General features: G+C 57.3%; 1 protein-coding gene across 29 annotated transcripts in view; it reads left to right on the top strand.

Annotated features, from left to right (window-relative positions):
- The window catches only part of KIF1A (kinesin family member 1A), a 41,019-nt gene extending 17,148 nt beyond the window's left edge, over positions 1–23,871 (top strand). For 4 of the 29 annotated variants that reach the window (XM_062611104.1, XM_062611099.1, XM_062611103.1 and 1 more), the window contains 35 exons: positions 123–198; positions 2,251–2,330; positions 2,619–2,725; positions 3,339–3,422; positions 3,531–3,711; positions 3,792–3,864; positions 4,127–4,220; positions 4,351–4,499; positions 4,652–4,830; positions 4,920–5,057; positions 5,878–6,135; positions 9,342–9,460; positions 9,543–9,628; positions 9,969–10,107; positions 10,282–10,450; positions 10,783–10,873; positions 11,222–11,340; positions 11,518–11,576; positions 12,007–12,115; positions 12,237–12,303; positions 12,395–12,479; positions 13,024–13,129; positions 14,894–14,920; positions 16,357–16,380; positions 17,731–17,845; positions 18,089–18,222; positions 18,369–18,430; positions 18,542–18,687; positions 18,796–19,008; positions 19,167–19,244; positions 19,541–19,665; positions 19,806–19,952; positions 20,071–20,263; positions 20,339–20,457; positions 20,989–23,871. In XM_062611104.1, the coding sequence (XP_062467088.1) occupies positions 123–198; positions 2,251–2,330; positions 2,619–2,725; positions 3,339–3,422; positions 3,531–3,711; positions 3,792–3,864; positions 4,127–4,220; positions 4,351–4,499; positions 4,652–4,830; positions 4,920–5,057; positions 5,878–6,135; positions 9,342–9,460; positions 9,543–9,628; positions 9,969–10,107; positions 10,282–10,450; positions 10,783–10,873; positions 11,222–11,340; positions 11,518–11,576; positions 12,007–12,115; positions 12,237–12,303; positions 12,395–12,479; positions 13,024–13,129; positions 14,894–14,920; positions 16,357–16,380; positions 17,731–17,845; positions 18,089–18,222; positions 18,369–18,430; positions 18,542–18,687; positions 18,796–19,008; positions 19,167–19,244; positions 19,541–19,665; positions 19,806–19,952; positions 20,071–20,263; positions 20,339–20,457; positions 20,989–21,031 (3,994 nt within the window). In that variant the 3' untranslated portion in view covers positions 21,032–23,871. The remainder of the gene's footprint in view (positions 1–122; positions 199–2,250; positions 2,331–2,618; positions 2,726–3,338; positions 3,423–3,530; positions 3,712–3,791; positions 3,865–4,126; positions 4,221–4,350; positions 4,500–4,651; positions 4,831–4,919; positions 5,058–5,877; positions 6,136–9,341; positions 9,461–9,542; positions 9,629–9,968; positions 10,108–10,281; positions 10,451–10,782; positions 10,874–11,221; positions 11,341–11,517; positions 11,577–12,006; positions 12,116–12,236; positions 12,304–12,394; positions 12,480–13,023; positions 13,130–14,893; positions 14,921–16,356; positions 16,381–17,730; positions 17,846–18,088; positions 18,223–18,368; positions 18,431–18,541; positions 18,688–18,795; positions 19,009–19,166; positions 19,245–19,540; positions 19,666–19,805; positions 19,953–20,070; positions 20,264–20,338; positions 20,458–20,988) is intronic. The other 25 variants (XM_062611119.1, XM_062611114.1, XM_062611116.1 and 22 more) reach the window with 14 other exon arrangements.
- The last annotated feature ends 561 nt before the right edge of the window (positions 23,872–24,432 follow it).

Raw genomic sequence — 24,432 nt, 5'->3', positions numbered from 1 at the left:
AGCCCTACAGCTGTGATCTATGGGGCAATCCCATGAGCTCAGGTCCTGTCCTGGGCTTGTCTAGAGCTGGCTCCAGGGACTCATGGGGCTTTGACAGGCTCTTTTTTCCCTTGCTCCTTCAGGGAAGCGTTGCTTGCCGAAATGGGGGTGGCCATGAGGGAGGATGGAGGCACCTTGGGTGTTTTCTCTCCTAAGAAGGTAGGATCATCTTAATCTCTTCTTCCTGGCAAACAAGGGCTGATTTGTAACCCCACAGCCCCTTCCAACCTGCCCTGTCACTGCTGGCCAGCCCCAAATATTTTCCTAGCCTTTCCTCCGAAACAGATAGGGGAAATCACAGTGTTGACTCTGCTGGGTACGAACATCATTAGAAACACATGGCTAAATGTACAGCTCTCATTGCCTGGATGTTGTGTCTGCTCAAGTGGGGCTTTGCTGTGTTGGACTTCAGTGTTAGCTTACAAAAATCCATACTTTGGGGTATTTGAAATTGCTGCCCCTGAAACTGGCAAGTCCTTGTTGACAAATGTGGGTGCAGAAATATTCTGTACTCTTTACTGCTTGTAGCATGCTGGAAGGTATTTTCTAAGCAAATACCGGCCATGCCCCGAAGAGTTTGTGTACCAGTGAACCCTGCCAAGCACCAGTTATAGCACATTGCTGCCCCTTGCTCGTCTGCGTAACCATCGTGTGGCCAGACACCTTAGTAGATGTGTGTGTCCCCAGCTGAGGTGGTGACACTCGGTGATGAAGGCTTCAGGACCTTCCCCTTGCCTGCCTTGGTGTGGCTTTGAGGACAAATCTCTACCCTCTTATCTTTGTTTCTCATTCTTGTTTCAGCTGCTGCTTGTCAGGACCCCAGACCTTTGCATACAAAGCATGGGGGTTTATTCCCCAAAGCAAGTTAGTCTGGGAGGTGGGGTTTTGCTGTCGTGGTCTTGGTTCCTCCTTGCTCTTCAGCTGTCTGGGAGGTGGAAACTCCTCTGGCTATTCCAGTGGCTGGCGAGGAAAGTTAGCATTGATAGCATGCAAAACTCCATTTTAATAAGGGCAAAGCGGGGCAGGACTTCATTGTCCTGCTCTATGCCACCGCTGGGGTGGTTATGTCTCCAAGGAGCCCAGTGGAAGGTAGAGCATCTGCCTTCTGCTAGCCAGCCTCACCATTCTGGAAAAAAACTGTAAGCTGAAGGAATCTCAGGCCCTGGGGCTGTGTGTCTCCCCAGGAGGGGCCTGAGGTTAAATGTTACAGCCAACTTAGTCCTGTCAGCCACCATGGAGAAGAGCCTGCATTTCCCTTGACCTCCAGTTCTTCTGCACTATTTGGAGTGAGTCTCTCCTATCAGCCAGGGTTTGTAGCACTGTTGTGAAGGGGAAACCTCTGTCTGCCTGCCAGGTGTCAGTGGGCGGATAAGATGTTTCTTACGGTCTCTTCTTATTTCTGGGAAACTCAGAACTTCACCTACTGATGCTCCCAGGACTTTTCCTGTTGCCTGAAGGTGCAATCTCAGCAGCTGATGATGGGGTGAGCCAAGCTAGCTGCAGCCAGAGAGACCTGTGGTTGGGGGAGAAACCTCCTCTTGTTAAGAGCAAAGTGGTTTGTGATCCAATGGAAGAAAGTGATGGAGGGAACTGTTAGGAAGGAGACCAGGGTGTTAAATTCAGCATGAAGATATGGCTTCAGGTCTCTACTACTTCTGGTTGAACATCTGGTCTGGGACCTGCTCTTTTGAGTGCTTCATGTGTCCTTGTGCCATCAGTGGAGGAAAACAGGCACTTTTAGCTCCTCTCATCCTAAACCAACCTCTGCATGGGACATGTCTCTGCCTCAGCCACACTGTCCACAGCACAGCTGGATGTTATGGTGAGGTAAGGGCCTGTGGACACACAGTGCAGGCGAGCAGGGTCCTGCCCCAGGAGACACTAAGCCATATCAGCGGCTCCCCATGGGAATTGTTTGGCTTCATGCTGGGCCTGTTTGGAACATAAGTTTCCAAAGGCAGCTGGGAAAAGGCTGTCCAGGGCTCAGCCCTTTGAGGAGGAAAGTAAGGAGGCATGTGGAGGCAGGTCATCCTCATCCCAGCTGCTTGGTTCACTTCGGTCCCCTTGAAAAGTACCTGCCTCACATGCTGTCCTGGGGCTGCAGACAGCAGGAGAGCCCATACTAGGGGCAGCGTGAGGTCCTTTGGGAGCATCCCTCAGCATCTGGATAGACAAGGTGTACTGGTGTGACTCCTTGTTTATCTCTCCCAGACACCCCACTTGGTCAACCTGAATGAGGACCCGCTAATGTCTGAGTGTCTTCTCTACTACATCAAGGATGGGATAACAAGGTGAGGGCCAGGTCCTGTGGAGCAGTGGGAACCTAGCCTACATCTTGGTGCCTGACTTGCTGGGTGGGCAGCTGGGTGACAGCTGTCCCCAGGCTGGGCACCATTCTCAGGCCATCCCCAAAGTGCCATAGCCATGTGGGAAAAACATGTTTGAGTATAATCTTGTTAGGGATGTTGGTCCTGCTGTGTACCAAGGGCTGCTTCTGTCAATCCCAAGGATGGTTTTGGGGGGAGGCCCTGGGAGGGGCTGCTTTAAGGAAGATTCAGGCTTGGGTTTCTCCCTGGCAGGGTTGGCCGGGAAGATGCCGAGAAGAGGCAGGACATCGTTCTCAGTGGGCACTTCATTAAGGAAGAGCACTGCCTTTTCCGCAGTGACAACAAAACCGGTGGTGAAGGTATTCCTTGTCTGGAGGGGCTCCACCTCCCCACAGACCCTAATCCCTCTGCATGTCCCCAGAACCTGGCCACAGGCAGTGGTCCTGCCCTCCTCAGACTAGGGGGCCTATCCTGCATAGCCGTGGCCTCTCCATACTTTCAGAGTGAGACCTAGCTGGGAGGGAAGCCCATGCAAGGCATGTGGAAGCTGCCATGGTAAGCAAGCCAGAGAGATCAGGGTGGGACAGAAGAGCAGACCATAGCAGAGAAGGAGCAAAGACCACACCACAAACCAGCAGGAACTTGAGGGTGAAAGGGCTTTGGGAGACAAGCCTGGGGAGGCTGGAAATGCATGCTGGAGGCTCTTATCTCCTCTCACATCCAGTCTCCAGCTGCTTTTAGTCGTTGGGACTGCTCTGATTAACCCAAGGGTGGCCAAGCCCTGTTGGTTGCCTGGGGTGTGAGTGCTGCCAGTGGGTACCCTGGTGTCCCCTTACTTCATGCCTGGGGTGCTGGCTGGGGCAGCTTACCCTTTCTGAGCTTGCAGGAGCTGTGGAGTAAGGGACGCAGGATTTATCCCTCTACTTCCAACTTATCTTTTGTTCCTCTTTTCCCCTCTGGCTGTTTCTCCAGTAATAGTGACCCTGGAGCCCTGTGAAGGTGCTGACACTTACGTGAATGGCAAAAAGGTGACGGAGCCCAGCATCCTGCGCTCAGGTGGGTCCCCACAGCTGGCATGCCAGCACTGCTCTAACCCACCTCCCTCTGTCTCACAGGGGCCCTGCACTAAACCCATGCCCTTTCTCCCCTCATGCATCCCTGTAGGAAACCGCATCATCATGGGGAAGAGCCATGTCTTCCGCTTCAACCACCCCGAGCAGGCTCGGCAGGAGCGGGAGCGGACCCCGTGTGCCGAGACCCCAGCTGAGCCTGTAGACTGGGCTTTTGCCCAAAGAGAGCTGCTGGAGAAGCAGGGCATCGACATGAAGCAGGAGATGGAGCAGAGGTGAGGGCACAGGGGTTGCGGTAATGAGGAGTCGGGTATCCACCTCCAGGTTGGTCATACTCCTTCTCCATTCCTCTCAGGCTCCAAGAACTGGAGGACCAGTACCGGAGGGAGCGGGAGGAGGCAAACTATCTTCTTGAGCAGCAAAGGCTGGTAGGTGTCCAGGACCTTGCTCCTTCTTAGGCTCTTCAGGCATGTCTGAATTCATGGAAGATGTTTGCAAGGGTTGGTTCTGAGTGTCCTAAAAATAAGGGCAAACCTGTTGTTCCTGGGGTTGTCCCCATAAACACGGATCCAGAGGAGGAAGGATGCCAGGTTCCTCTGGGGCGGGGAGCAGGGGGAGAAGTGCTATGTGGCTGCATGGAAGGAGGTCATACCTTGTGGGTTGCATCATCCCTCTCCCTGCTTCCCCCAGGACTATGAGAGCAAATTGGAGGCTTTGCAGAAGCAGATGGACTCTAGGTATTACCCTGAGGCAAATGAGGAAGAAGAAGAACCTGAGGATGAAGGTGAGGGCTATGTGCCGCCACAGGGTTTTGATGCTTTCTGCAGAAGAGTGGACTGTGGGTCCCCTGGGCACCTCTGTGCCAATATGCTCCCTCCCAGTGGTGGGGTGACTGTCCCTCTGTGCCCCCACAGTGCAGTGGACGGAGCGGGAGTTTGAGCTGGCCCTCTGGGCCTTTAGGAAGTGGAAGTGGTACCAATTCACCTCCCTCCGTGACCTGCTCTGGGGCAATGCCATCTTCCTCAAGGAAGCCAATGCCATCAGTGTGGAGCTGAAGAAGAAGGTGGGTGCCTGGGGCTCCTCTCTGGCTTGCTGCAGCACCAATGGCAGAAGCCAGAAGCATGGGCAGCTAGGGAAATGCTGAGGAAGAGCTTACTGCTCCTGGAGCTTGCTGTACTCACAGGTGGCTCACTGTCTCCCTCTACCCCTCTTCAGGTCCAGTTCCAGTTTGTTCTCCTCACGGACACGCTGTACTCACCTCTCCCTCCTGACCTGCTGCCTCCTGATGCTGCCAAAGACCGGGAGAAGCGGCCATTCCCCCGGACCATCGTGGCTGTAGAGGTGCAGGACCAGAAGAACGGGGCAACGCATTACTGGACCCTGGAGAAGCTGAGGTGGGTGAATGATGCCCACACCAGGGAGGGCTTGGATGGCTTCAGCCCAGTTTATCACTGCTGCCCACTGCATTCCCCTCTGCCTGCAGGCAACGCCTGGACCTGATGCGTGAAATGTATGACCGTGCAGCAGAAGTGCCTTCCAGTGTCATTGACGACTGTGACAACGTGGTGACCGGCGGAGATCCTTTCTATGACCGCTTTCCCTGGTTCAGGCTGGTGGGCAGGTGAGCACTTCTGCTCCTTGTTAAGCACAGCTGGGACCCGCAGGCAGCCTGCAGGAGGAAGCACTGCTGGCATTCACCTCTCTGGGGCTGTGCGCTGGAAGGATGTGTTGTCCCCACACAATGGTGGTCGGGGCCCATACTGTCTGCGATGGCTCTCCTCCGCGTTGGCTGCTGGGACCCCAAGGGACCTGCAAGCCCCTGACAATGCTCCTGCTGCCTGCCCTAACCCAGTGCTGTGAGACATGGGCTCTTGGCTTGCTGACAGCGGGAGGTGGGGGACCCGCAACTGTCCAGCAGGCCAAGAGCCTGTGTTGTTGTGACCTCTGCGAACATGAGCACGTGTTGGTGTTGAGTATCTGTCTGTCTGGTATGTGCCGCGTGTCTCACTGCACCTCCCGCATGCTGGTTAGAAGGGTGCCGTGCCAGCAGCAACAATGGGCTACCCTGGAGAGTGGGTCTGCCTTGGCGGGCAGGGGGAGCAGGGGGCTGAGCCGCATGCGCGTGGAGAGATTCCCTTTGGCGGCAGGGGTGGCAGCGAGCCTCAGCAAGGGGAATCCCCACAGTTTGCACCAGTTCCTTGGCTCACTCTTTTCTCCACCCTTTATAGCTGACGGTGGTTGGTGGCTTCCTTTTGGAGACACACTGGATGGGCAGGTCTTCCTGACGTCCCTTGCTTTAAGCAGAAAAACCCACTCACCCCAAAACCTAACCAGGAGAAAAGCAAAACAACCTAGAAAAAACCCCAAAATTCCTTTTCTTGCTCTCTCTGTTTGGAACAGCTGGTGTTAACCTGTCTTCTATCTTGTTGTACTAACCTTAGTTCAGATATCTCTGGCTGCAACAGCTCTCCTCTTTTCAACACATGCATGAGCGAGCGCATGGCTGATCTCACCCCCTCCCCTACCTTCTCGAACCCCGACTCCGACATCACCGAGCCTGCTGACGAGCAGCACCAGGGGCAGGAGGAGGAGGAGGAGGAGGCGGAGGACCTGGAGGAAGACATCTTTCCGGAGTGCCCACTGTGTGATGGCCGGGATCCGTTTTACGACCGCTCCCCCCTGTTCAGTTTAGTAGGAAGGTTGGTGAGGTTTTAGGAGAGCATGCCGGGAAGGAACTAGCTCTTTCGCATGAGAGAACTGCTTTCGGACATGACTCCCACCTCCGAGGCGTGCTGGAGGTGCAGGGGGTGGGTGGCCAGCTGTCCGGGATTGCTGCCAAGCCTGGGGCACCCAATGGGGCAACAAGTTGCCCACCGAGGTAGGGCTGTGACAAGCATTGAAGCAGTAGGGGAGAGCAGGAGGAGTCAGATAACATCAACTCCACTGGAGACCCTCTAGGCAGGTCCCTCTTTGGGCAGCCCCCACAAAGGGAAGCTCTCCTGCATCCCTGGCACTGAAGCAGCCAGTAAAGCTGCATGGTGGTCTTGGTCTTGGGTACTTTTGTGGACCTGGCCCAGGGTGACTCCTTGCAGTGCTGCTGGCTGGGGACATACAGGCATTTTGAAGCCATGCATGCCTCTGACACCGGCTTGGCCATCTTGGCTGAGTTGGTCAGTGTGACACCCCCCCCCCAGACATGAGGCTTGGATGTCCCCAGGCAGTTGAGGACAAAGCTGATGGGTGAAAGGGTAGACCAGCGTGCAGGAGGGAGAGGAGGACTCTGAAAAGAGGTGTTTTCTCTCACTGCATGTACCCAATGCTTGGCTTGCGGCCATCCCTGCCAACTTGGAACAGGAGATGTTCAGGAAGGCCATGGGGACCTCGGTACAGGCTCCAACTCTTCCTCAGCTCCAGCCAAGAGCAAGAGCTTTGAGTTTTCATACCTGTTGGCCAGGAGATGCCTGTGAGCTCCATCGGTCTTAGCCTATAGAAACTTACCAGCTACCAAATCCAGTCTAGATCTGCCTATCCCCAAGATGGGATGTGGTTGCTGCCAGCTCTGCTCCAGGGTTTTCCCAAGGTGATGTGTGCCCAGAGCTCGTCCTGGAGCCTCTGACCCATGCAGGAGCAAGAGGGTCTCATGACAGTGAACCTCTCCCTCTTGGGGCTGCTCCAACTGGGGTGGAGCTGCAGCAGTGGAACTTTCTTCCTTGGTGTGCTAAAGCCAGGCTCAACGCTGCCAGGCAGAGTATGAGCAGTGAGGTGGGGAGGAGCAGGGCCAGTGTAGGCAGAGAGGGCGGAGGTGGGATAAGAGTCCTGCAGCCTCAGACCGAAAGAGCTGGGTTCTTCCCCTTTTTTTTTCCTTTTTCCCTTATTTTAAAAAACAAAACGACCAACACATCAAAAAACCCCAAAACTCTTGGGGGTGCTTCAAAAAAACCAAACAAGGCCCTGTGGCAGCAGCCCCACTCCATGCCGGGGACACATTCCCTGGAGCTTGGCGCATTCCGACTTCTTTTGAGTCTGCCCTGGGTTTGGCTCTCCACGCAGCAGCTCCGCCGGCCACATTTCTTGTGAAGTGTGCTTGGATTGGTTTATGATTGGATCCTTGTATTTGATTTTTTCCCCTTTCCTTTCTTTTTTCCTTTAAGGTTTTTGGTTTGGTTTATTTTGGTTTGGTTTGGTTTTGTTTTTTTTTAGCTGCTGGCTCTGTCTCTCCAAAGCTTTAGCTAAAATTGGGGTTATTTCACTTTTGTCTTCCTTTGGAAAGGCTTTTCTTTGGTCTGAGCATGCCATCTTTGCACCTCACCAATCTTGTGGTTAGTGTCCCTGCCCTCCTTCCTCTAGTGACACACATGTCCCCCTCCTCCTTCCCTCCTCCCCCTCTTCCCTTCCTCTCTTTCCTCCCCCCTCCACCTCCTTGGCTTCAACACCAGGTGCCCTGCTGTTTCAGGACGGTGGATGCACCCAGATCCATGCACTTTCAAGACCTATCCATGGCCACAGGGCCACACGAGAAGCCCTGGCCCACTCCAGCCACCTGTCCCTGGTGGCCTCAAAGACACGGAGTGAGATTGCCCCAGCAGGAGACAGTGATGGGGCATCGCCTTTGCTTCAAAACTTGAATCCTTGGAGATGATTTGGGTGGAAAAAGCCTCACGCAGTGGTTGGTAGTCAATGGGATTCACCAGAGCAAGAGGGAACCTCCAGAGTCTGGGGCTTGGGCTGCAAGTATGGGGCTGAGGCCTCCTGCAAGAGCCCACTGGGCCACCTTTGGGTGCTGTTGGATGTCTGCAATGATGTCTGCAAGGAAGAAAGCACTGCCAGGTGCCTGGAGATGCAGAGAAGCAGAAGTGTCCTGGCTGGCCCCATGACACCTGAAGACACTGCATGTCAAGACATTGGTGGGTGCCCTGGGGAAGGGTGCCATGCACCCTGCACCCTCTTGCTGGGAAGAGTAGTTGGCACCACTCAGCAGTGAGCTTGATGCCAAAGGCTATGTAGGTGACTTGTCACTGCTGAGGGCATGGCAGCCACCATCACCAGAGTGCCAGGAGCCAGTTGAAGAGCGAGCCAGCTGGCGGGGAGGTTGAAGAAGGCAGCAAGAGGAGTCAAAACATGTGAGAAACAGGGAGCTGCAGCCTGACAGGAGTTGTCAGCAGCAACATGGGGCAGCTGTCACATCATGCTGAACCCCAGTGTGGCCCCTTGCCTGTGATGTGCTGGTGTGGAGCCTGGGGTCCTGAAGTCATACACGAGAAGGGATGGGGTCAGGGGGACACTTGCCACCAATGCTGCCAGCCATGTCGTGCAGCAGGGCAAAGCCACCAGCAGGCCGCAACACTGCGGGCAGAGCAGGCTCATCTCTGGAGGCTTCTGGCCTCCAGCCAGGACCTCCCCCTCTCCTCTCCTTCACACCCGCTGGTCTCTACCTCCCTCATCACCCTCCTTTCCCCCACCCCGCCTTGCCCCTGTCCCCCTCGGTGATTCCGCAGCTGCCCCCAAGCCATGTCGCAGCACCTCCTGCCCTAGCGCTCCAGCTCTCCACCACAGAGAAGGTCCTCTTCCCTCCCAGCTTCACGGTGGCACCAGCGCAGCCCCCCTCCCCTCCCCGCCCGCCACGGAGGTGACAGCCGGAGAGGTAGGCAAGGCCGGTCTGCTTCGTGGTGCTGCCCATGGCACGCTGCCCGCTGCCTGCCCGCTGCCCGTTCCCGACCTTTCCTGGCTGGCCCTGGCTGCCTTCTCTTTAGTTTTGCTTTGCAGCGCCGTGGTTGCGCCGTGAGCGGTGACCTGGGATCCCGGCCGGCGCCGGCCATGCCACTGCGCCTGGGCACCCGCGGGTGGGAGCAGTGACCGCTCTCCCCCCCCGTGTTGTGTGTCCCTCCCCCCTTCCCCTCACTGGCAGGGCCTTCGTCTACCTGAGCAACCTCCTCTACCCTGTGCCCCTGGTCCACCGCGTGGCCATCGTCAGTGAGAAGGGCGAGGTGAAGGGCTTCCTGCGTGTGGCAGTCCAGGCCATCTCAGGTAGGAGGGGGACCCCCCCCAAACATGTGCCCCTCACATCCCCCACACCCCCCGTGCTGGCTGACCCCCATCCCTCCTCCAGCGGATGAGGAAGCCCCTGACTATGGCTCTGGCGTGCGGCAGTCGGGGACGGCCAAGATATCCTTCGATGACCAGCACTTTGAGAAGGTATGGTGGCAGCTGGCTCTTGGTGGGTGCCTGGGTACCACAGACCCCTTGCCTGCCATGGCAGCACTCCCTCATGGGGACCACCAGGCTCCTAGAGGTGCAGGCATCACCCTGCTCTTGACTGTGTCCTAGGGCAGGTGCTGTGGGGTGGGTAGCTGGAGATGCCCTGCTGCTCAGGGCAGTGATGAGCTGTGTGAGCAGAGCCACCCTGGACAACACCAGCATCCCTTAGCCCCACAGTGGAAGGTGTCCCTGACATTGGCAGGGGGGTTGGAACTGGATGATCTTTAAGGTCCCCTCCAACCCAAACCATTCTATGATTCCATGATTCCTGGTGCAGTTCCAGTCAGAGTCATGCCCAGCTGTGGGGATGTCTCGCTCGGGGACCTCCCAGGAGGAGCTGCGCATTGTCGAAGGCCAGGGGCAGGTCAGCGACGTGGGTCCCTCTGCTGATGAGGTCAACAACAATACCTGCACAGGTGAGGCAGTGCTGACAAGTGGCTGGGGAGCAGCCTCCTCTCCTGACACCCAGCCTCTTCCACCCACCTGAGCATCAAAAGCCCATTGCCCTAGTGCAGGGCTGCTGGCAGATGCTGGGGGGTGCGATGCCTCACCTTACTGAGGACTTACTGAGGACCCTTCCCTCCCTGCAGTGACACCAGAGGACCTTCTCTTGGACAGCCCAGAGAAGTCTGTGTCAGAAGGGCCACTGGAGACGGCTCTGGACCACTTGAAGCTGGGCAGCATGTTCACATTCCGTGTGACAGTCTTGCAAGCCTCCAGCATCTCTGCAGAATACGCAGACATCTTCTGCCAGTTCAAGTGAGTCCCCTATGCCCCTCCAGCCCTACATCTCCCACTGCGCTCTGGTCATTGCCTTGGGGTGGTGATGAATGTAGGGGAGCCCCAGAATCTCTGAGCCCTTCAGGGATGGGAGGCAAACCCAAAGGCTGTGGGATGAGCCCATGCACTTGTCTGGTACCTTCTCTGGTTTCTGGAGAAAGACAGGGAGAGGCTCCCACCAGGTTCGAGGGATTCTGTGCCAGCCTAAGGTATTGAGGGGAACTCTTGTCCTAGCCTCTTCCATCTCTCTCCTCCCTGCTCCAGCACATCCCTATCCCACAGCTCCTGAGTCTCTTTCCTTCCCTCTGCAGCTTCATCCATCGCCATGACGAGGCCTTTTCAACAGAGCCCTTGAAGAACACAGGACGGGGGCCGCCACTGGGCTTCTATCACGTCCAAAATGTGAGTACCTCTGCCCTGCCCACATCCCCTCACCCCTATGGCTGCTATGATCTCTGCAGGGCTGTTGGCTGGATCTTCTCCCCAGAGAAGATAGTCAGAGCTGCCTAGCTAAACCAGCCTTAGACAAAGTGGATGTGTGGGGCAAAGAGCAAAAATCTGCCACCCCAAAAGGCTGGGATTTCACAACAGTGGTCTTTGTGGGAAGAGCATCACTGAGCCACAAGGAAGGGGGTGGGTGAGGGTTGCAGGGGATCGGACAGGCTTGCACCCTTCCACTTCCCCAGTGCTGTTGCTGGCTGCATCCCTTTCCCAGCTGAACTGTGCTGTTGATGGCTCTTTCTCTTCTAGATTGCTGTGGAGGTGACCAAATCCTTCATTGAATACATCAAGAGCCAGCCTATTGTATTTGAAGTCTTTGGGCACTACCAGCAGCATCCCTTCCCACCCCTCTGCAAGGATGTCCTGAGGTGGGTGCACCCTGGACTGCTCCAGCCGCTGGGTGCCACTAGAGCACCTGGTACAGCTGGCTTCCTGGGGACCTGGAAAAGGGGGCTAGGTGGTGGGAGGGGGTGGCCCTGGGGTGTAGGTGAGGTTGGCTGGTTCAGGGGTCCTTGTGGATGCTTTAACTGAGACAGTTCTCTCTCCAGCCCACTGAGGCCATCCCGGCGCCACTTGCCCCGTGTGATGCCACTCTCCAAACCAGGTAGGGGATTTGGCCTCCTGCTTCTCTGCCCACCCATAGTCCCTGTGCTAGGTACAGTGTCCCCTTCCCTAAGGGAACCAGTTAGAACCCCAGGGCACCACAAAACGTACTGTGGACCAAAACGTACTACCACCAGGGACACCCTAAAGGCCTGCTCCCATTCCTGCATTACCCAGATGATACAAATCCCCCTTCCCACCTCCTGTGGAATCTCAAGGAGGAGGCTACCCACCCTGGATGGCTCAGCAAGGGGTCAGCAAGGTCCCTGAGATGGGGCTGTTCCCCTCTATGCACTCCCTCCTTCCTTGCTGCCACCTCCATGTGTCTTCCTGTGGCCCCTGCCTGCTCTGCCTGTATCCTGCTTGCCATCAGACACTCCAGATGCCAGCAGCAAGATCACCCTTTAAGCTGTCTTTCCAACTTGCCATAGTGCCTGCAACGAAACTGAGCACCATGACTCGGCCCAGCCCTGGCCCATGCCAGTGCAAGTATGACCTGATGGTCTTCTTTGAGATCTGTGAGCTGGAAGCCAATGGCGAGTAAGTCCTGCTGGAAAGGGGAGTGGGAAGGAGAGGGAGGTGGCACAGTAATTTGGTCAGTGCTTGACACCTCTGCACAGGCTGATGGGGTTCTGTGTCATGCCATGATCCTCTCTTCCAGCTACATCCCTGCTGTTGTGGACCACCGTGGAGGCATGCCATGCCATGGAACCTTCCTCCTCCACCAGGTACTCCATCCCTGAGATGCTGTTCTGGGTCTAACTCCTGCTAGGAGCTTTGTTAACCCCTATCCATTCTCTCTGGTCTTGCGGGTCTCAGGGCATCCAGAGGAGGATCACTGTCACCTTGGTGCATGAAACAGGCAGCCTCATCCGCTGGAAGGAAGTGCGGGAGCTGGTTGTAGGTAAGCCAAGCTAGGTTGGATAGGCTGTGAGCAACCCCCACCCCACCGAGCTCCCAAGCATCCTCTTGGTCTGTTTCTCACCTGTGTTCCTATGTGGAGCTTTTGCACCTGCCTTGTCTCCTCTCCTGCCCCACAGTAGCAAAGCTACCAGAAGGTGACACTGGGACAGTGTGGGCAGGATGCCTTGGTCCTGGGTATCACATGCAAGAGCTGTATTAGGGCTTCTGGCACCAAGTGGACAAGAACTGGGAGGCTGCTGTCTGTAATGGGGGGGTTACTGGGGCGATGCAGACAGGTGAGCTGCCCACTTCCTGTAACCTGAGAGGCATCCTGTAAGGGTGGTGAGGCACTGGAATGGGTTGCTGATGGAGGTTGTGAATGCTCCATCCCTGGCTGTGTTCAAGGCCAGGTTGGACAGAGTCTTGGGTGACACGGTTTAGTGTGAGGTGTCCCTGCCCATGGCAGAGGGATTGGAACTAGATGATCTTAAGGTCCTTTCCAACCCTAACTATTCTATGATTCTATCCCTGTGTTACACTTGCAGGTCGGATCCGGAACACCCCAGAAGCAGATGAGTCTCTCATCGACCCCAACATCCTGTCCCTGAACATCCTCTCCTCTGGGTACATCCACCCCTCCCAGGATGACCGGTGAGTGCTGCTGCTTCTCTTGTTCTTCCTGCACTGTGGTGAGGGCTGGAAGGGGAGACATGGGGAGCCTCTCAGTCCCTCTGGAGGGTCCTGCTGACCTGTTGCTGCCTTGGGAGGTACTTTTCTGGAGCTGCAGAGGGTCTTGGGGTTCAGGGTTGCCAGACTCCTCCCTCCTTCTCCCCAAGGCCTCCCTGCACTAGGTTTTGGCATGAAAGGGAATTTGGGTGGTGATGCTGCTCTCTGTTGGTGGCTGTAACTGCCTGGCACATAGAGCCGGTTGGTACTGCTGCCAGGAGGATGTATCAACTCCGTGGCTGGAGAGGACCTGCCATGAAGGGTTATTTGTCCCATGTCCCAGCAAACTCACAGGAAAGGCCACTTGGTGCCCATGGCAGGTCCCTGTCTGTGCGGGAGTGATGCAGGAAAGCCATCCCTCACGGGCACCGGGGGATGCCAGTGGGTGACCTTGGCGATGCCTGTCCTGGGGGACTGTGTTCCCACTGTGGGTTTGGCAGGGCTGTGGGAGCAGCAGGGCCAGAGGGGTTTTATCTCTAAAGACCTCTCTGGCTGGGTCCTGTGGTGGTGTGAGGAACCAGTGGGTGCAGAGAGCAAAACTCTCCTCTGAACCAGGGCTGCTGGCAAAACTCAGGAGGCTGGCAGGGGTCCCTGGCCAGAATGCGTGTGTGCAGGTAGCTGTGACAAGACAAGGTTGGTCATTGGCATCACCGGGAGCAGCAGGGACCAGTCCTGGGCTGTGCATATGGCGGTTTCCAGTGTAGGAGCATCCTGCTGGGGAGTGGGAAGCACTTTTCTCCTTTTTTCTTTGGAGTCACTGCTGCATCAAGATGACGTGTCCCAAGGCAGGGTGTTTTTGGGCTGGGATGATAGGGGTCTGGGCGGGAGGTGCCACCATGCAGTGATCCCAGAGCTGCTTCTGGACATGATGGGTGACAGGCATGCAGTGCTTGGGCAGCAGAGCCACACCATGGGGTCAGATATGCGTGGAAGCAGTGGACCAAGAGACTTTGGCAAAGCCATGGGGACAACAGTAAGGCCGGGTGGGGACTGTTGGGCAAGGAGGGCCTGGCCAGGCAAAGCTGCAGTGGTTTCTGGGCTGCTGGGAGCTTGGTGGCTGTGGCACCTGTGGGCTCCTGGGGCTGCCCTGTTTTATGTCAGCTCCTGACCTGGCCCGTTGATCCCAGGATTTGCAAGGGCCTGCCTCACCTGTGCTGTCAGTGGGTCTGTGCCTCAGGGCCAGCCCCAGTTGGGCTGCAGACCAGTATGCATGCCATGTATTATCCGTCCTGTGAGCCTGTCTAGGGCCAGGCAGGGGGAGGAGTGGGCAGCCGGCTTCCTGCGGGATGCTGAGGGGCCCTCCCCGCTTCCATCCTGCATGCAGGCGTGCATGCCTTAGCCCCACCAGCCTGCTAGGACAGGCAAAGAGAGGACAGCAGGCAGAGCCAGGGCCCGCTTCACCTTCCTTCCCGGCTGCTTGTGCTCCCTGCTTTGCTGCCTTATGCCGTGCAGCCTCCTTTGCCCAGAGCAGCCCTAGCTCCCCTCCCCATCCCAGCCTTTCCGGTTCCCTGGAGCTACTCAGGAGACCAGGGAGCAATATGGCTCACTCCCCAATACCCATCCATCCCTGCATCGAGCGCCCAGGGAGGAGTTGTGGGGGGCAGCCCCCAGGGTCCCCCCTTGCTTCTCTCTGCTGCTGCTGCCCATCAGAGCCCACACTAACCATGTGATTGTTTTGTGTTTTCACAGGCAGTTTCTTGATTCGGATATGCCTAGGTATTATTTGTTTCCATTGATTTTTTTTCCACCCTCCCTTCTTTCTTTCTCTCCCCTCACCTTGGTGCACTCACTCCGGCCGGAGGCAGCACTTGGACATCCAGCCCCACATCCCTCTACATGCCCCATCCTTTCTCCCTCCCATCCTGGCACCTCTTGCTCACCAGCCTCTTTTGCTGTTTGTTTGGGCCGCGCTCTCGCTGGCTGCTGCTCCCCTCGCACGCCTGCGTCCCCATCGCCTGATTTGGGTTTTGGTTTATTTCTTTCTTTTTGACTTCACTGCTCTCTCATCTCTTTGGCATCGGGTGCTAAGTGTGCCGCTCCCCCGTTGCCTCCCACCCAGGTTCAGCCCCCAGCACCACTCGGAGTAGCTGCAGGGCTGGTGTAGACCATGGTGGGAGCTTCAGGCCACCTCCAGTCCTTCCCTGGACACCTGGTGATGACCGCTGGGTGCACAGTAGACTTGTGGGTGCAGATGTGGCATATGGGTGGTGGTGTGTTTGTACGTAGGTGCAATGGTGGGTACACACACACCGTAATGTGGCATAGACTGTTGTACCCCTGTGTAATGGTGGGGATCGGCTTCTGAGGAAGGTGGGGGCTTCAGCTGGGACTGCAGTGTGAGCCTGGTGTATGGGTGTATGGGTATGTGGTGTATGGGCAAGAGCCAACAGATCCAGATGCTGCTGCCAGCCTCTGGATGGAAGCATCACCAAGGCCCCAGAGGAGGGAGTCCTGTGGTAGATAAAGAGATGAAGATGCGTCTGGGAGACAGGGGTTGGGGTCTCCTGAGTCCTGGTGGGCTCCATAACTTTGTAGCTGGGAAGTTGTCCTTCCTTCATCAGCTAGAAGCTGGTCCTGCTTGGAGATGCCTGGGGGCAGATCTGTCCCTCCAGTATCCCAGGATGCAGGAGGATGGATCCAGCATGGATACAACCCCTCTACTTCAGGAGATGTGGGGTCATATTGGCATTGCCTGTGGGCTGTCGGTACAGTGATGCTTTCCCTGTGGACCAGGGATGGGCCAAGAAATCTCCTGCTGTGTGGGTACCATGAGGGTCACCTTTCTGAGGGGCTGCGCTGGGCAGCAGCTCCTTGCCCTGGAATGGCAGCGAGGGCAGGGTTAAGGGGATGTGGAGCACATGTGCTGCTTCCCAGCTGCCAGACTGCAAGGAAGGTGGGTGGCAGAGGGTTTTCACCCATGCAGGTAAACCTCTGACCTTGCCAAGCTCCTTCTCGGCTATGATTCAGCATTCGGCTGGGCAGGAGCTACTTTGGCCAGCAGAGCTGACATAGGGTGAGTCCCCTCTAGAGGGGCTCTCCATGGTTGTGGTCCTGCTCCAACGCCAACCCTGTACAGACGATGCTTTCTGACCTTTTGTTTTTCTGTGTGTGTATGTGTGTGTGTTTGTCCTTGGGTCGCCTTCCACTTATAGCATTTCGTTCGGAAATGACACTAGGTATTTTGCGTGCACCTGCTCGGTCTGGTCCCACCTGCTTTTCTCTCTTTCTCCTTTGCCTCCCTTTGCTTTTTGCTCTTCCCCCCCCCCTCCCCTGAGGCTCCTATTTTCCTCCTCCCTGGGGAGCACTGCCTTCTCAAGTGACCTGTGTCTGAAAAGTGATCCTTCGCCTTGGCTCTGTCTCATGTGGGTTTTTTTTAATGTATTTTATGCACCTTCTGAAAGCGTCGCTCTCCCTCTTCTTCCTACACGGGGGCAATTGCAGCTGAGAGCCTCTCCCTGCTCCCTCTGGCTGCCCTGGTTCATGTTCAAAAAGCCCCTCAGCCACCTGGGTGCTGTTCAGGGACGTGCTGAAGCATCCTCATTGAGACATTGCTGCTTTCTGACGATGCTGAGGCAGGAGCCAGGGCTGCAGCAGTGACAGGTGGCTTTGGGGAGTGGGTGTCCCATAACCCAAGGCTGGCCCAGATGGCAGCTCAGGAGCAGGGCAGGAGGTGAAACAGGGATCCCCCATGCCTCCTGCTTCCCCCACTCTTGACTGCTTGACCTGAAGAGGCTGGCAGCCACTCTTGCTCTAGGTGGCTTTGCCATCCTCTATGGGACCCCATAGGCACTGAGCAAGTGGGGCTAGGTGTCCCCTGCTCCTTCCCCCAACCTGGGAATTATGGAAAACCAAGCGAGGAGAGTGAGGCAGCCTGGTGGGAATGGGGCTGGTGATGAGGGGAGAGCAAGAGCTGAGGGAGACAGCCCAGCAGGGGCCAACTAAAAAACTGTGGTCCCTGGGTCTTGGTGGGGCTCAGGGCTGGCAGGTGGGGCAGCCCTGGGGAAGGGAACTTGGCTGGTATCGGACTCCCCAGGGCTGAGCATCCTCCCTCCTCTCCCTTCTGGCCACCTGAATGGTGACAGCTGCTCCTGGCAGGGGCTGGGAGGTGCTGTGTGCCGTGGGCTGGATAGTGGGGACCTTGCCTGGGTGTGCTGGTGTGGCAGACCCCACTCTGAGCATGGCGGTGGGGCATGCACCCTTCTTTGCCCTCCTTTGCCTTCCCAGCCTGCCCTGCCTTGCCTGCACCCCAGCTGAGCCCCCACTCCTCCCACAGTCCCTCCTCCCCAGAACCCCGGCCTCCTGGCCATGTCAAGGGTGCCACATCCCCTTCCTGCCACAACTTGTCCCCCTTTGCCTTGAGCCTGTGTCCTCTGGAGTGGCTGTCCCCATCTGTCCCTGTGGTGTGTGCATGTCCATGTGTCCTTGCAGGCCTTGCTGCAGCGGGGGACAAAAGCATCTCCTTGCTCGCTTGCCTAGCATTCTGGGGACATTTTTTTACCAGTTCTGCTATTTTATTTTTGTTGCAGGACTTTCTACCAGTTTGAGGCAGCATGGGATAGCTCCATGCACAACTCGCTGCTGCTCAACCGTGTCACCCCGTACAGGGAGAAAATCTACATCACCCTGTCTGCCTACATTGAGGCAAGGACCTTTGTTGTAGTGCTAACAAAGTCTGGTATTTCCCCTACTGCTGGGATCCAGCCAGTGTAAACCCCTCCTTTACCCTGCACCAATGCTGACAGGGTGCAACCTAGTGCTTGGGGTTCCCGGTGGGACCACAGGAATGGAAACCACTGGGCACCAGGGGTGGGAGAGACCTGATGGGTTGCCAAGAGACAGTCCCCATCCCCCACCATGACACGTTTTCCCCCTGCTCTGCTGCAGATGGAGAACTGCACTCAGCCTGCCGTCATCACCAAAGACTTCTGCATGGTTTTCTACTCCCGGGATGCCAAGCTTCCTGCCTCCCGCTCCATCCGCAACCTTTTTGGCAGTGGCAGCCTACGGGCTTCTGAGAGGTACTGAGAAGCTCCTGCCTTTCTGGGAGAGGAGAGCCATCACCCAGGACTGGGGCCTTTCTGGGGCATTCCAGCAGCCTGGGTGAAATGACGGGGGCATGCGGATGGGATAGAGTTGGTAATGCCTCATCTCCCTTTGACCACAGCAACCGTGTGACCGGAGTCTACGAGCTCAGCCTCTGCCGAGTGGCAGATGCCGGCAGCCCAGGTGGGTGCCATGTCTCTGCCTGGGTGGTCACCACAAGGCTGGCAGGCACAGCATGGTGGTTGGGGTTGGGTCTGTGCATCTGTTCCCCCTAGTATGTGTCTGTCCCCACAGGCATGCAGAGACGTCGCCGGCGTGTGCTAGACACCTCTGTAGCCTATGTGCGGGGAGAGGAGAACCTGGCTGGCTGGCGGCCCCGCAGTGACAGCCTCATCCTTGACCATCAATGGGAGCTGGAGAAACTCAGCCTCCTGCAAGAAGTAAGAGCGTGGGCTAGAAACAGGGTAATGGGGCATGGGACGCATGGTCCCCAGAAGGATGTCAGTAAGGGGAAGCGGCCACCTCTGAGCTGTGATGTATCTGCCCAGGTGGAGAAGACGAGGCACTACCTGCTCCTGCGTGAGAAGCTGGAGACAACCCAGCGCTTGGGCCTGGAGACCCTGTCCACTTGCTCCAGTGAGGACTCTGAGTCCCGAAGCACCTCCTGCGTCTCCTCCCCGCTCTCTGTCGATGGGGCTGCTGAGAACCGCACCTCACCTCCTGAGAGCCCCAGCGAGAGGCAGAAGGAACTGGCTGTGAAGGTACCATTCTGCAGCATTCCCAGCTCACAGGGGTGAAGCTGGGAAGGGGCTCCCATAGGGTGCAAGGGGACTGCGGCAGGAGAAAACCCAAGAGGAGCAGGAGGAGAAGGGTGGAAAAAGGTGCCTCCTATCCTACCATCTTCCTCCTTTCTCCACAGTGCTTGCGCCTGCTCACACATACCTTCAACAGGGAGTACAGCCACAGCCATGTCTGCATTAGCGCCAGTGAGAGCAAGGTACTGCCAGTGTCCTGGGCTCACCGGGCTGCTGGGGGCTGGGAGGGATGTGCGGCTAAGAGGAGCTGGCTGGGCAAGGGCCAGGTGGGCACTTTGGTGCGAGTGGTCCCTGCTCTGGGGTCCCTGCTCCCTTCACCTGCCCTGGGGTTCCTGGAGCTGGTGGCTCTTGGGACTGTGCCGGGGGAGAGCCCTGCTGGCCAGAGGTCTTGCCTCTCCCTGTATGAGTAGGCACCTGGTCCTTTGCCTGTGCCCAGCTTCAGGCAGAAACTCAAGTCCACACCTCCACTCCTCCACAGCTGTCTGAAATGTCTGTGACCCTGATGAGAGACCCATCCATGCCAGTTCTTGGGGTCACCACTCTTACCCCCTCTTCAACCTGCCCATCACTGGTGGAAGGACGCTACAATGCCATCGACGTCAGGTAAGAAGGTGGCCAGGAGGTTTGGGTGATGTCCCACCATCCCTCAAGCAGGTCAGCTGTACCACTGGGATATGATCCTGGTCAAAGGGTGTTCCCTAGCTGTCACTCTTCCTACATCCTAGCCTTTCCTCCCTCCCCAGACCCCCCCAAGTCTCTTCCAGAGCAGAGAGCCCTGACCTGGAGCCCGCAGTAGAAGGAGAGCAGAAGAAGTCCCCAGGCCACCGGCCTGAGGAGGAGAAGGAGCCCCAGCGTTTGCTGGTGCCTGACATCCAGGAGATCCGGGTCAGGTAGGAGCAACTGGGGCAGCCAGGAAAGGGAACACCTCGGGGTTGAGGGGGGACCATGCCTTACCATCGCCACCTCCTTCTGGTCCATGCCCCACCCTGACCTCGGTCCCTTCTGCAGCCCCATCGTCTCCAAAAAGGGCTACTTGCACTTCCTGGAGCCTCACACCAATGGGTGGGTGAAGCGCTTCGTGGTGGTCCGGCGCCCATATGTCTACATCTACAACTCAGACAAAGACATGGTCGAGAGGGCCATACTCAATCTCTCCAAGGCCCAGGTGGAGTACAGTGAGGACCAGCAGGCCATGCTCAAGGTAGGGCCCCAGGAGCCAGCCCCATTCCATGCACCCACTGAGGCAGGAGACTCATCCATGGCTCTCTCCTGGCAGACCCCGAACACGTTTGCAGTGTGCACAGAGCATCGTGGCATCCTGCTGCAGGCGAGCAGTGACAAGGACATGCACGACTGGCTCTACGCCTTCAATCCCCTCCTGGCTGGGTCCATAAGGTACCAGGGGCAGCTGGGTGAAGGGTGGTGCAGAGAAGTTGCTGGTGGGTGGTCTGTGAGCAGCCAAGTGTGCTCCCTGTCTTGGACCCAGTGCTCTCCCTGGTGCAGACCCCTCCAGCCAGACGTGGGGAGCACCTGCTGCACAGAGCTGTGTCTAGAGGTGCTCTCAGTTGGCAGAACTGGGCCATGATAATCTTTATTTCAGCTCCTTCTGGCTTAAATTCTTCAATCTAGGGACAGATACTGGCTGGTACAGAGGCATTGTTGTGCTGAGTTCAAAGCGACATTCATTGCTGGCGGCAGGGAGACTGGCCCTTCGCTCTTGAGACAATCTCAAGTGGCAAGACTAAGGGAACAGGAGTAAATGCACAGAAATTTGTGTGCTCTGGCTAAAAAGACATTAATGCCATGTCCCTCCAGCTCTGGCTGGATTCAGGTACCAGCCTGGAGCCAGGACACCAAACACAGGGGGACCACACCTCTCCTTGTTCACATCTCTTGACACCTTTTTTCCCTTGTTTTCCAAACCAGGTCCAAGCTTTCCAGAAGGAGAACAGCCCAGATGAGAATCTAACCTGAAAAATACCCTTCACCTCATCCGTCTGCCAACAGGATCAAGATAGCTGATTCTGTCTCAAGACTCCCCATGTTAACGTCTGATCTCTCACACCATCTGCTGCCCCAGCTGCCTGCTCCATGGAAGGATCTGTCTCGATTCACACCTTCGCGGAGGAAACTCACTTCCGTTCGTAGCTGCAAAAGCCTCGACCTGCCTGGGCAGGATCTCTTGTGCACGTGCCATCTTCTGCCCATTCCCTCATGGGTGACCTTCATGTCACACCATCTGTAATGCTCCAGAAAGGTCCCTGTCAGAGGGGAGGGAGCGAGGAGGGCAGTTTTGGCTAATAGCTGGTCTTTGATCTACAGGGGTGGGAGTGTGGTAAAGCTTGGAGGTGGGAGAGCAGGAGGAATTGCCTCCACATGAAGGGAAAGGGGTAGTGTAAGTACGAGGATTTCCTAGTTTATTGATGTTTCTGCAAGAGACAGCAGAGTAAGATCAGGTGTCAGTAGTTTAAGATGATATTTATAAAGTATTTATTTACATCACAAAAATCCTGTAAGATGGGTCCTGGCCCCTGGACAATGCCTCCCCCAGGCAAGGGAGAGCCTTGGCAGTGGGCTGGGGCCCCAGAGATGCCTCTCCTGGGACATCCCTGGCATGTGCCCGGCAGCAGCAGAGCTCTTGCCCTCGCTTCCTGCCCTTCCCCAACCCTCTGCTTTGCACCCCACTGCAGCTTAAACTACTTCTCCCCTAAGTGGTGGCTGGACAGCCTACCATGTCTTCCCAAAGGAGGCAATTCCTACCTGCCCCATCTACCTCTGGAAAGGAGGAGCCCACCATCTTGGTGGGCTGGAGAATTCCACATCCATGTGGACACGTCACCTCACTTTGGAGCTTGGTCCTGCTGGAGGGAAAAGGAGGGTTCTGGGGATGGCTCTGCCTGTGTGAGCTGTCCTGCCCAAAAGCATGTGGGCCACCTCCATTGTCTCAGCCTAGGAGCCCCTGGGGGCTTGTCCAAAGGGATTCCTCCCCTCTTAGGACAGGACACCAAGGGTCCCATCCCTGCAGGGAGTGTGGAGGTGCAGGTGGCTGCTTCCAACACTGGATGGAAAAGTTCCCCAAGAGCTGAGGCTAGAAATGGCTATTCCAATCCACAGGACCCTCTTTAGCCTTGCCCAAGAGGGCTGTCACATCCCTTCTCCTCCCAGCAGGACAACACGCTCAAAGCAAGTCAGAGGGGCAGGGAGAGGCTGGGGTGGGGGTGTTGAGGTGGGGATGGGGCTTCTTTTTACTGTTGTATTTGGTGTTTTCTCACTCCTCTTTCCCTGCTGCAGAAGCGAGTGCTCACCTCCTTCCCACCCTGCCTTCATCGGCACGTTAATCCAGGGGGCTTCCCACGGCAGAGGTGGCTTTGCCGAAAGGACCTTCTCCTCCAGCCATAACTTGCTTCCACCTTCCCCAGCAGCAGCTCTCCCTCTCCTCCATCTTCCATCTCTCATCCATTGTGAGGGGGGTAGGATGCTTTCAGCTGGGGCTTCCCAAGCGGTCAGCTGGATCCAGCACAGCTTCCGTCGGGAAGGCGAGCATCTTCCTTCATGTATCCCCCGGGCACCCCCCTAGCTTCGCTGTCACGCCTCGGTGGCTTACCTTTCCTTGCACAGCACGGCTGCGCCTTGGCTCTGCCACACCTCCCTGCACTGTCTGTGTGTGTGTGTGCGCGTGTGTGTGTGTGGGACTTGGTGCTGTCTTCTTGTTACGCTCATGTTGTTGGGGGGCACGGACAGGAAGGGACATGGCAGATGGGCAGAGGCTTGCAGGGACCCCCTCGCTGCACATCAGAGGCCTTTCAGTTTGAGTTTCAGGTGATGGAAAAGGGTTTTGGGATCCTGAGCCCCTGCAGGTTTTGCCCAGCCTTGCTGCAGCTCCTTGGGCATCTCATCCCATTGCTCTGGCCTGGAGCTGTGGCAGGGCTGCTTTTCCCACCCCTGCATCCCAGGCAGGTGGCAAATTGTCCGCCCCATCAAACTGGGTTATTCCCCGTCCCGTGATCTAGAAGCCAACTTGTGCCCTTTATAGAGGGATAGGTTCTCACTCGGGGGTCATGGAGGGGCAGAGCTGCGGCTGGGGTGGAGGAGGGTTCTGGGCTGTGACGTCCCAGCAAAGACTAGTTGGTGCCATGCCATATTTCAGCGTAAGGGGCTAGGGAACACTGGGTGCCCCAGGGGAGAGGGGAGGCTCTACCAGGGCGGAGGCAGCTTCTGGTGGAGACAGGAATCTGCGTCTGCCAGCGACCAGACACAGGTTCCTCAGCCAGGGCTGGGCAGCGCTGCCCGTGCTGCAGGCGAAGGGCGGCTGCGGGGCGGGCACATCCTCCAGCCGGAGCTGAAGCCGAAGCTTTGCCTGAGGCCAGCAAACCTGCAGAGCAGACAGCTCGGCTGAGGGACACGGCGCTGAGGGAGACCCGGCTGGCAGCATCCCTGCGGGATGTCCCCGGCTTTGCAGGCTACTTTTGCCATCTTCCTGGCCCCGCTCTCGCCAGCACAACGCACTCTCCCCGTTATACCTCCCATCCCCTCCTTCACCGCAGCCCCCCCCGGGATGAGGAACGCAAACCTTGATGTATAGGCACGACTGTGAGCCCCATCCGAAGGGAAATCTCACAGGGGACAGTGGCATGGAGGGTGGGCGAGCACCAGCGGGCGGGGCGGGACCTCCTGAGGGGCGTCTGCCCCCTGTACCCTCTTGTCCCGGCCCTCCCTCTCCGTGCTCGGGGCTGGAGCCTCGGGTCCCGGCCGTCCGTGCACGCGTGAGGCTTGTTCGGTTCTGAAATAAATGTGGCATTTAACGCAGAACAGCCCCGCGCCGCTCCGCTCTCCTTCCTGGCCACGGTGGGTAGGGCGGGCGCCTTCTGCTCGGCGGCGGGGAGGCCCACACCGGTCCGGGACTGCGGGCGAGGGGGCTGAGGAGCGCATCGAGTACGGACACACCGGGTACGGACACACCGAGTACGGACACACCGAGTACGGGCACACCGAGTACGGGCACACCGGGTACGGGCACACCGGGTACGGGCACACCGAGTACGGGCACATCGAGTAGGGGCACACCGGGTAGGGGCACACCGGGTACGGGCACACCGGGTACGGGCACCCGTAAACGCGGATACCGGATACAGCCCTCCTCTGCAGCTTAGGGGGGTACCGCGCTCCCTTCCTGCCCCCTCCAGCGATTGGTTAGGCACAGGAGGGCGTGACATCCCCGCCGCGGGATTGGTCAACCTGGAAAAGAAAGGGAGGGTGCAACGGGATTGATTGGCACAGAGGTCCCGCTTTCCAATTGGCGGAGCAGCGGCAGCCCGGGGGGTGTTTGACGGGAGCAGCACCTCCCTCTGCGGGGATTGACAGAGGCCTTTG

This window comes from Pezoporus occidentalis, unplaced genomic scaffold, assembly GCF_034315485.1.
Source record: "Pezoporus occidentalis ecotype Australia unplaced genomic scaffold, CSIRO_AGI_Poc_V1 ctg151, whole genome shotgun sequence".
Classification (NCBI taxonomy): Eukaryota; Metazoa; Chordata; class Aves; order Psittaciformes; family Psittacidae; genus Pezoporus; species Pezoporus occidentalis.
The sequence above is the reverse complement of the archived record's forward strand: the minus strand, read 5'-3'. Positions and strand labels throughout refer to the sequence as shown.